This window comes from Zingiber officinale, chromosome 8A (genome assembly GCF_018446385.1).
Source record: "Zingiber officinale cultivar Zhangliang chromosome 8A, Zo_v1.1, whole genome shotgun sequence".
In the NCBI taxonomy this organism is placed as follows: Eukaryota; Viridiplantae; Streptophyta; class Magnoliopsida; order Zingiberales; family Zingiberaceae; genus Zingiber; species Zingiber officinale.
The window spans coordinates 69992331-70003733 of record NC_056000.1 but is presented as its reverse complement, the minus strand read 5'-3'; the positions used below and the strand labels follow the sequence as shown (position 1 = coordinate 70003733).

General features: G+C 46.3%; 1 protein-coding gene and 1 pseudogene across 1 annotated transcript; both read right to left on the bottom strand.

The window, feature by feature from the left end:
* LOC122009443 (transcription factor TCP20-like) lies at positions 1–3060 on the bottom strand. Its single transcript, XM_042565605.1, has 3 exons — positions 1663–3060; positions 1517–1573; positions 1–251 (listed from the first exon to the last, which is right to left on the bottom strand). The coding sequence occupies exon 1, from the start codon at positions 2768–2770 to the stop codon at positions 1850–1852; it is 921 nt and encodes a 306-aa protein (XP_042421539.1). The 5' UTR covers positions 2771–3060; the 3' UTR covers positions 1–251; positions 1517–1573; positions 1663–1849.
* Positions 3061–4108: 1048 nt separating this feature from the next.
* LOC122013057 lies at positions 4109–4291 on the bottom strand (annotated as a pseudogene).
* Positions 4292–11403: the final 7112 nt, after the last annotated feature.

Here is an 11403-nt window from a genome sequence, read left to right as displayed (position 1 = left end):
TAGAGCAAAAAGGAGCGTCCTTTGATGATTCCCATAATAGCAACATCTACTTCTCGAAATTCATATGCATCATACACATTTCTATCAAAACAAGCCAACTTAATGCACCAATTCACAACAATATTTCCAAAAAAGTATCGATGAAACTGTCTACAACAAGAGTTATTTCCTCTCAAGAATAACAATATCACAACTTGCCCACCGAGATGCTCACAAGTTCCCTTTTGAACTCATGTTATCTCCATGTTAATCTGAACAGCAAAGAGCCAAGAGTGAGTAAAATAATTGAGTGCAAAACCAGCAAAATTCAATGAGTAAACGGGAAGAAAATCACAACAAGAAAGGCACAAGTATTTGAAAGCAGTTAGAACAAGAATTAGTTTCAGTTTCGATAATTACATGAAGAGAATTAAATAGGAAAAATGCATCTGCAGTTTAAAGCAAATCAGATCTGCCAGAGGAATTACTTTAAATTTGTGAATCAGTTGACAATGTACCGTAATCAATTAAGAGAAATGAAAGATATGAGAGTTAGCTTTTGTACATACTGATATTTATCTTCTCGTTCTCACTGTCTTCTTTTAGCATGTATATTTCTAACATAATCGCCCATGTCCAACGTTGTTAGAGATTAGATGATATTTAAGAATGGTTAACAAATTTCACATAGCGATGTAGAACTAAGAGGTGAAGTATCATTTCTCCATTTCACTCACTCCCTTTTAACATGCCGATTTCTAACAATATAAATCAAGTAGGACTATGTATAGTACTTGTACATGAAACCCTATGGGACCAAGTTTTCAGATCATGCTCTCGATAATGACGACATCAAATATGTGAGTATACTGCACTATACTTGATCATTAGTACATATCGGCATCATCATACAACATTCTCGGTTATTAGCTTTGCAAAATAGAATTTTTTATCTTCTTGTTCTCACCACTTGGTAGAGATGGACTGAATCTAACACCATGTTAAGTTACAAAAGGCAACCTAGTCCAACCGAAAATGAAGGCACTTACTCGGGAACCACTTGGTATTCAAGCAAACTAAATTATCTTCGCTATGTGGGGGTAAGAGGTAGAGTTTCATCCACTCTTCTCACTTTCATGCTCACTTTAACATGTCTATTTTTGCCAGTATCAATCAAGCAGGATTATGCATAATATCTAAACACAAAGACCTTATGGCACCGAGTTTTAGATCATGATCTTGATAATTAAGAACAAACACCTAGTTAGAGTATAAAGAAATATACTTGGCCATTGACAGATATTTAAAGATATCAACATCTTTATGCGGCATTGTTCTTGATTATCAGATTTGCCAATTATGTTGATAAGCATCACAGAAGTCATGATTTTTTTTTTATAAGATAACTACGATATGCCATTCGATATGTTTCTGAAAGTTTATAGAAGACAATTATGCAGTTCTAACAGGAGAAAGGAGATGCTAGAAAGTCAGATTCTTAGTAGTAAAAACATCCAAGCGCTACTAATCTACACACCTTGATAAACAAGAGATCGGGCTTCCGGTCGATATGTCAAGCTCTGTTATTGCACACCTGTGTGTTCCACACGCATCGCAATAGCATTGAAAAACAAGCTTGCTACTATAATAAGCAATTTTTTGAACTAACAGTTGAAGTGATACCTGAGCTTGAAAACCATAGTGAAGGTTGCAGAGAAAGGATGGGCAGGAAGATCAAACCACTGTTACACTTCAATGAATGAAGTCGAATTGTCCATCTTTCTTGCTTTTTCTAGTTGAATTCAAACAAAGTAGAAAAGGAATCAAAGGAAGCCAAAGCTTGAATTTCGCAGCTTGAATGCCCTCCTTCTTAGTGTTCTGACCCATCCTGTGAATCTTCCTCCTCCTCCTCCTGATGAGGGGGTGGCGGAGGTCGTTGATGTTGTTGCTGCAGCTGCCGGCCACCATCGGCGCCAGCAGCCAACCTCCCGGGCACCATCTGCTGATAAAACTGGCTCATGGCATGGGGATTCAAAACCCCAATTTGGGCATCTTGAGAGAGGCCAAGCTCCAGATCGGGTAGCTGTTGTCCATGGCCTCCAAGCATCGATGCGAAACTCATTGCTCCCACGTTGGGGATGGGCAATTCCAGCCCATGCATCCCCATCCTGTGCATGAAGTTGCCGGCGGAACCATCTCCAGCGCCTGCGGACCCAAGGTTCGAGCTTGATGGGGCAGCCGCCATCGAATGCAAGAATCCGGAACTGAATCCACCGCCTGGTGGCGGCCAGAAGCCAGGGTGAGACCTAGGGAGGCCTGCAGGCCCAATCATGGCCCAGTTAGCGCGCACTACGGAGGCGCTTCCATGCTCAATCTCGTCAAACTTTGGTTGGAGCCCGGCAAAGGCAGTGGAGCCAGCAGCGGCGGCTGTGGCGAGAGCCGACGCCGGGATGGTTCCGGAGCCTGTGGCGGCGATGATTGACGGCTCCGCTTGCTGGAGGAGCCATTGGATGGTCTCCCCGTCAGACTTGTGCCCCAATTCCCGTGTAAGTTGGAACACCCTGGCGGCGCACAGGGCGGGCATCCTGATCCTTCTTCCCCGACCGTCAACTTTGGTGTGGCGGTCCTTGTTGGAGCACCTCTTGGGCGCAAGATGCCGCCTTTGCTCCCCCGCCACCGCCATGCCCGTGGATGGCGAAAGGTCACTGCTTTGTGACGCTGGCGACACCGTGGCGCCTTCCCCCTTATCCTGGTGAAGCTCGGCGACCTCTAGCGGCACCTTCGAATCCATCAAAGTGCCTGCAACAGAGAGAGAGAGGGCAAGATTTTGGGATCTCTGCCAGAGGGAGACGGACGCGAAGACTGAAGAAGGGCGAGAAGAAAAAGCGACCCTCCCTGCCTCTCCAATGATTCCCCTTAAATTCACCACCGCATGATCCAATTTGAGCGAAGTGGACAACTTATTAGATTGCCCAAATCTAATCCCACATGAGATTCCTGTCCTCAACTTTGGATTTTCCACCGTCCTTGACTTTTTGCTAGAGGTGCAAACAGTTCGTCTCTGGTTCGACACAAAAACACTGTTTCATTCAAGCTCAAGTCCGAGTAAACAATGAGCTTGAAAATTCGTCTGCTTGGAGAGATTCCTTTCTGTTGTTCTTGCTGCTACTGCTCCGGTTTCCCTCTCTTCGCCTTTTTCTCCCTGTCTGTGACACGATTGCTCAGGACAGAGCAAGTTGCATTGCCTTTGCTCCTGGGCACTACACTACCCACAGCAATGGCAGACACAGAATGGACCTCTCAGAGGTTGCATAGTCACCACTCTGAAAGCACGAGGAAGAAACAGGAATTACATGAAATTCAAAAAGAAGAGAATTATTGACTCTTTCACATAAGAAGACGATGAGCGCATTGTCAAGGATAAAAAGTTGTGGAAGAATTTTTTTTTTTGGATGATAAAAGTCTTGTGGCAAAATTTTGAAGTGGCTCTCAGCGTCAAAGACTTGATATGCTGGTGGCGAAAAAAAAAAATAGTCAATCGCTCCTCGAATATCCCCAATACGTTATGAAAAAAAAGCTAAATTTAGCCGAATCTTGTGCACAAGATAAGAAGCTGATTTCCGCCAGTGTAATCCGAGCCTTGATTCACACCCTGCGCACCCACCCTTCCATTACACTCGGGTATACCTACGGGGACTATGATGTAGTGGTAAGGCACCAATATTAATCTTATCAAAGCTATAATTGTGATCTATATGTCTCCATTAAAGCGATAATGGTGAAGAAATATTAGCCTTATCAATGGTCCACACACATGTTTTATTAGAGAGATTATTGAATCCCAATTAATAAATGATTTTTTTTTAATGGACGATTGATATAAAAAACGTTAGGCTAATAACTCATCCGCTATGAGCCTTTTCTGATTTATCCTAGTGCTCGGTGAGAAACTTGTTGGATCGAAATGAATTTAGATATCTCCACAATTGCATGATATTGTCCACTTTGGACCTAAGCCCTCTATATTTCTCTTATAAACCCATGATCTTTCCTATGTGACTTCCCACGTCCGATCCTCGACTCATCAGGTCTTCCTGCCCCTCGGTCCACCCAACCTACTAGGACTTCCTTACCTAACCGCAACTAGGACTTCCTACCTGGTGTCTGGTCCTCTTGATGCTCGAGAATTTCAGCAACAAGTTATTGTAATGGACTCTCTCTTATAAAAAAATAATTTAATTTTTTAATCAGATATTAAATTAACAATAACATATACTACATTTGATCTTAGCCAAAAGACCGAGAAAGATATGTTTTCTAATGTTGCCAACCTAAGATATTTATATAAGCTTTCTAACATCGTGGTTTTGTTAATCCTAAAATGTGGGACTAAAGAGAATAATGTATATTTTTATATAAAAAACAACTAGAGAAAATTACTAATAAGTTTAAAATTATTTTCAGTGTGAAAAAAAGATATTAACATAATTTCATTTTGGGTTATACTAAAATTAATTAATAAAGGGTGTAGATTTTTAATAAAATAGTAAAATATAGGATAAATAACTTTAAACCCCCTTGTGTTTTCCATCTAGAAGCAATTTGCCCCTTTTATTTAAAATATGACACTTAAGCCCCCTATGTTTTGAAGTCAAAAAGAAAAAAAAATAATAAGTGACCAAAATAACCTCTTACTTTGTTATTCTTAACGTTAAAATTATTCTAACTAAAAACCTTTTCAGTTCTTATTGAAAAGTAACCTCAAATTTCTAGACCAAAAAGAAAAGTAAAAATAAAAATCTCACGTCATCTTTGAAAGCTTAACCTTAAATTAACCTAAACTTTTTGGAAGGTAAAGCTATTGAAGTTTTGTGCTTCTTCTTATATTTCCTCCTTCCACTAGAAGAACCCATATTTATCATTTTTCTACATACAAATACAAATACATACAAATTCTAATGTGGATATGTCTTAAGGGCAAAGGAGGAATTAGGAGGGGGAGGAGGGGTAATTTTGTCTTTACACTGTTTAGGGTTTAAAAGGGGAGAGGAGGCATGAGAGGGTAGGGGCTTCTTCTTAGTGCTTTGGTTTCGCCACCAAGGGGGCTTCTTCTTGGTGTTTTGGTTCCGCCGCTAAGGGTCTTCTTCTTGGTGCTTTGGTTCTACCACCAGGGGAGCTGCATTTTAAAAAGGGGGAAGGGGGTGGGGTGTTTGGCAGCGTGCGACCGCCGCGACCACAACCAAGAGGCACCGTCGTCGCCGGCCTTTTCCCTTGTCGCCGGCAAGCCACTCCTCCTCCCTTTTTCTCCTCTCTCTCTCTCTCTCTCTCTATCTCTCTCGTGATGTCCGGAGCTGCCTTCTTCCTCCTCCACGCCGACACTGCTGAGGTTGCCGACGCCAATGTGTTGCCTCCCTTCTCACGCCGTCAAGATCTCGCTCATTGCTTCATCCTCTTCTCTCCCACGGGATGCCGCCACCGTTGGACGTAGAGGAGAGACCAGCGGAGTCTGCCCTCTTCTCCCCCAGATTCGTTCACGCTGGAAACGCCGTCACCACCTCCCCGGTGTCCGACACCATCGTGACGCCCCTCTCTCATGCTCTCTCGCCATCATCACCCACGAGAGCACACCGCTAGAGCATCGCCTCTAACTCCAACCGCTGCAGAGGCCGACTGCCCCTTTTCTTCCTGCTCATTCCGTTGGCCAGCACTACCTCGTCACTCTCCCCATGTCCAACGTTGCCTCCCTCTCTCTCACACCCACTGGCAGCCCATACGCCTTCTCCCTCGTGCCGCTGTCGGCCGACACTGCCTCCAGCGGTTTATGCCTCTCACAGCTGGTCGACGCTATCTTAAGCGGCTAACACTGCCCTTCGGACCATCCTTGTTATCGCAAGACCCTCCGATCCATCTGACCGTTCATGTCTGACGACGATCCAATACTTCACTTGGCCCCTTTGATCTAGTCTGTCTCCAGCCTGTGAGCTGTTGTTGTTCCCGACCTACATGTCGTTACATTTCGGCCTGCGTGCCATCGTCATATCTCGACCTACGTATCGATGTCATATTTTGGCCTACATGCTGATGTCATATCCCATCCCGCGTGCCGATGTTAGGTTTTGGCCTATATATCGCCTTCCGAGTCCTGGTCACGTTCGACTCCGTGACATCAGATCCAGCTCCTCATCCGGCTTGCACACATTTACTCTTCTAGGTCACGATAACTTGAGCAGCGTCCCGACCAGCTCACCGATCCACCAGAGGGCGCCCCTGGGGCTAGGATACGTTACCGTACTCACTCTCCATTCAGTTTATTATTCTAGTATTAGCCTGTTCCTTATATATTCATTGGATCTACCTCGAACATCGGGGTACCAGAGACTGGGGTGACCTAGTCGCTGGCTGCAGGTAGCGTTGACCAGAGGACTTCTGACGACTTGGTCAACATAGAAGTCATCTCAGCATACCCCCCTCAGGGCTATAGCGATTCAGTCAACATTCCAGCCACCTCACCCAGTGATATGTCTAACTCAGTTTCCGGACATGATCAATTTGGCGCCGTCTGTGAGAATCTTCTCCACCTATTCTGGAACATGAAGATGGACAACGTTGAAAGGTTCTCTTCCATTATCACAATCTCGGAGGATCCTGACGAACATATTATCTTCTCTCTTCGCTCCACGGGTATTCGGGAGTCGAGGGATTGACTTGGAGCTTAGCTGACCGACAGGTTATTTTTTCCATTATATTTTTTTCCCGACTTCACGGATATTCGAGAGTTGAGAGACCGAGATAGAACCTTAGTCGGTTGGCACGACTCCTTGATCAAGTAGGTTACAGGCTCTGCTCCCTTTTTACTTTTACAAGATCTGCTATAACTCCCTGATAAGAGAATAAGATCCTAGTCCCTTGATCAAAGACAAGGGTCATAGATCTTTGATCGGACACTAGGGGAAAAACTCCCTGATCAAACATTAGGGGCATAGCTCCCCAATCAGACACTAGAGACACAACTCCCCGATTAGAGACTCGCAGTACAACTTCCGGATCAGGATCTAGGGGCCTCACTCTTTGATTACAAGATAGGGGTCTTACTCTCCGATGAGGGACTAGGGACCTAGCTCCTCGATTTGGTGTGATGTACGCTCTGCATCCTTTACCATGGGGTTCTGCATCCTCTTATTGCTACAGGCTTTGCACCCTCCACCCATGGGGCTCTACACCCTATTACTACTATATACTTTGCACCCTCCGCACCTATGGGGTTTTGCATCCTCTTACGTCTACAGGCTCTACACCCTCCACTCACGACGTCTGCTTCCTCCTATTGCTATGGGTTATGCTCCCTTATATTGCTATGGGCTTCACTCCCTTTGACGGTCAATGCTCAGATTATTCTGTCTCTAACTCTGTGAACATTTGGAAGTTGAGGGATCAAGTCAGATCCTCAGCTGGTCGACACCACTTTGCGATCAGGTATGATAAAGGCTCTGCTCCCTCATATTGCTATGGGCTCCGCTTCTATAGACTTTAGGGCTTAACCTCCCCCGTTCAGGGTCGAGCTATCACCACCGGTCTTGGACTAGAGTATCGCCACTAGTCTCGGACTAGAGTATCGCCATCGGTCTCGAACCAGAGTATCTCCATTGGTCTCAAACCAAAGTACTGCCACCGGTCTTGAACCGGATTACCTCTATTGATATGTGCTCTTCATGGCTCAATCTCCCTTATTCGGGGTCGAGCTATCGCCATTGGTCTTGGGCCAGAGTATTGTTGGAATCCCAAGGTTATTTTTGGTGTGATCAACCAAGTTAGGTTAGGTCCTGTTATTTTTTGATCTTTGTGCCTAAGTGTGCATGAGCTTAGGAGCACAGGAAGTCGAGAGGAAGACGCGGCTAGCGCGAAGGACGACATGGGAGAGAGTCGACGAGCTCGGTGCGCCCGAGGGATGAGACGCTGCCGAAGAGTACATTGGTGGACGAGAAGGACGTGCACAACGTTCGAGGGACGAAAAGCTGGAGCAGAAAACTGCTCGAGGAGAAGGCCGAAATTGGGTTCAGGTGAGCCTTATTTCGGTTGGCCAAAATTACCCAGGTGAACGGAGCAGCGGAAGAGCTAGAGTGAAGCTATGGAGCTGCTAGAGGGGCTTTCAACAGGAATTAAAGGCGCCTCCGCGACCTTCAGGCAAAAGGTGCCTTCAATGGCTGAAGGCGCCTTCAACCAGCCATGGAAGGCACCTTCAATGGCCATGGAAGGCGCCTTCGACCAGGCAATCTGGTCGTTGGCGGAAAGGATAAAGTTTTATCCTTGCCTCATTGGAGATGCCTTCCAGCCCTATGGAAGGCATTTTTAGCCTGAGGATAAGTTTTCCAGGGGCTATAAAAAGACCCCTGGACCTAGGAAAGATGTAACAACTTCTGTATTGATTTCCTAGTAATAGTCTGAGCTGTTAACGAGTGTAAGAGGCTTCTCCGCCTTCATCGAAGGAGATTCTTAAGAGCTTTCATTTGTCTTGGATTAACAACCACCTAGGTTGTAAACAAGTAAACTCTGGTGCCTCTTTTCTTTAGTTTTTTATTATTTTATTTTTATGCTATTGTTGCTAACCTGAGTTGAAAGATCGAGAAAGATATTTTAGTGTTTCAGGCAACTCAACCCTCTCCAGTCGGCCGACCCAGACCAACAAGTATTGCCATCGGTCTCGGACCAGAGTATCGCCAACGACCTCCTAGTCGACATTCCAGACTCTCGCCCCAGTGCGAGTTATAAGCAAATATACTCTCACGACCAACGACCTCCTGGTTAGCGTTCCAGACTCTTGCCCCAGTGCGAGTTATAAATGAGCCTGCTCTCACGACTAACGACCTCCCAGTCAGCGTTCTAGACTCTCGTCCCAGTGTGAGTTATAAGCGAGCCCGCTCTCATAACCAAGGACCTCTCGGTCGGTGTTCTAGACTCTCGCCCCAGTGCGAGTTATAAGAGAGTCTGCTCTTGCGACCAACGACCTCCCGGTCAGTGCTCCAGACTCTCGCTCCAGTGCGAGTTATAAGCGAGTATGCTTTCGCGACCAACGACCTCCCGGTCGGCATTCCAGACTCTCGCCCTAGTGCAAGTTATAAGTGAGCATGCTCTTGCGACCAACAACTTCTCAGTTAGCGTTCTAGACTCTCGCCCCAGTGCGAGTGATAAGCGTGCGTTGCACACACGCACATCGACTAACCGATCAAATTTCTTCCCTGGTCAGGTACTCTTCTCACTCACCGCTCGGTCGGCACTCGCTGCTCTGCCTGGCTCTTGTCGCTCAGTCAACATTCGTCCCACTCGCCGCTAGGCTCACAGGCGCCCACTCGGCTCATGGGCTTCGCACCCACTCGGATCTCCTGCTTTGCCCCTCTTAAATTCACCTTCGATGGGCTTCGCGCTCGCTCAGTGCATCGACGTTGTGCCTTTTAATCTCTAGGATCCGCTCCCCCTCGGCTCACGAGCTCTACGCCTACTCAGCTCAAGGGCTCTGCTCCCATTCGCCTTTGATCTCACGGGCTCCATGCCCGCTCCGTTCATAGGATTCCCTCCAGCTCAACTCACGGGTTTCGCTCTCATTAGCCATTGACCTTTAGGTTCCACTTGGCATTGTCTTTGTTGCTCGGTCGCGTATTCGACTCTGCTTACCCTTCCTCTTTCTACCCACTGTGCATTATCTTGATCGTCTGCTCAGCATTCTTTAGGTCACTCGGTCGGCATCTTCGTATCTGCTCGATTAGTATTGTTTGGTCGTTCGCTCGGCCGCTCACTAGTACCCCTCAGCCACTCGTCCAACATTCTCTCGAACGCTTGATCGACATTCTCTCGGTTGCTCGGTCGGTATTCTTTTGGTCATCCGGTCAGCATCTTCGTAGCCGCCTGATTAGTATCACCCGACCATTCGCTCGGCTACTCGTTTTATTCCGGTCGGTTCGTCGCTCAATGTTTCTCTCGGTTGCACGCTCGACATCGCTCACCCATCGTCTTTGCACCCGCTCGATGTTCTCCCGATTTCCCGGTCGACATTTTCTAGGTCGCATACTTGACACCGCTTGCCCATCATCTTTCCACCCACTCGGCATTCTCTCGAGTGCTCAGTCGGTATTTCTTCGATCTCTCACTCGGCACTACTCGATCTTTTTTTTTGTTCTGTTTATACGCACGCTCGACATTCTTTCGTTCGCTTGGCATCCACCGGGTACCATTTGACAGTTCGATCTAATTCTCTCGATCGGCTTTCCAGACTCTCGTCCAAGAGCGAGTTATAAATAAGCAGGGCTCTCATGGCCAACGACCTCTCAGTCAGGCACAATGACTAGTCGGCCCAGTTCTCTTCCTGATCAGGTGTTGGTCTAACTTGCAACTCTATTTGACACTCGTTGCCTGGCCGACATTCCTCTCATTCATTACTCACGCCTTACTCGTCGCTCTACTTAGCACTCGTTGCTTGCGTCTCACTAGCTTCTCTACCTAGCACTCATCGCTCGCGTCTCACTCGTCGCTCTACCCCACATTCACGGCTTGGTAGGCACTTGTTTTTACTTCTTGCTTGGCATTTGCATAATCGCTTGATCACTCTTGTCAGCATTGCCCGACCGTCTTCTTAATATCACTTGATCGGTCTCCCTCAGCATTCGACTGATCGCTTACTTGGCATACACTTGGCACTATCTCTTACATCGCTCAACTTGACATTTCGTAAGTCACTCAGCTTGGCACCCCTTTATTTGACCGATCTCCCTCTCGGCAATATTTTTTGTCACTCACTCAGTATTGTTTCAGTCACTTGCTCGACATCGTCACATCTACTCGTTCGATATTATACGATAGGCCAAGCGATTTGACTTTGCTGTTAGGAGCGATTTCACTTTACATTAGGCTTGGTCTAGTCAGTCGGACTTGCATCTCCTTCAACTAGACTTGAAGGGGATGCTTGTGATATGAATATTGTTGGTGCGGTTAGCACTAACGGTCTAACTCAGGCTTTGATGAATGATAAAGTAAGTTAAGTTAGGTTTGTTGTGATCTAGCGATCTAACTAAGTGTGCAGGAGAAGTCCAGATAGGTCGACGGGCTGATAGGATATTTGGCAAAAAATCTAGCTAAGTCGATGAGCTTACTAGATAACTGGTACGAAGTCCAGATAGGTCGACGGGATGACCGAATAGCTGACACGAAGTCTAGCTAGGTCAACAGACCGACCGGATAGTTGACACGAAGTCCAGACAAGTCAATGGACTGACTGGATGTTTGGCAAAGCGGTAAGTTAAGGTAAGTCACTGTAGGAGAATGACTTGGTGAGGACGCGTTCCCCGTTTGAGGGAACTGTAAGCGTCGATCCAACTTAGATCCATTTTGAAAAATCTAAATTGAGATCGTGACTAGATTCTGGTCTCGAGGAGATAT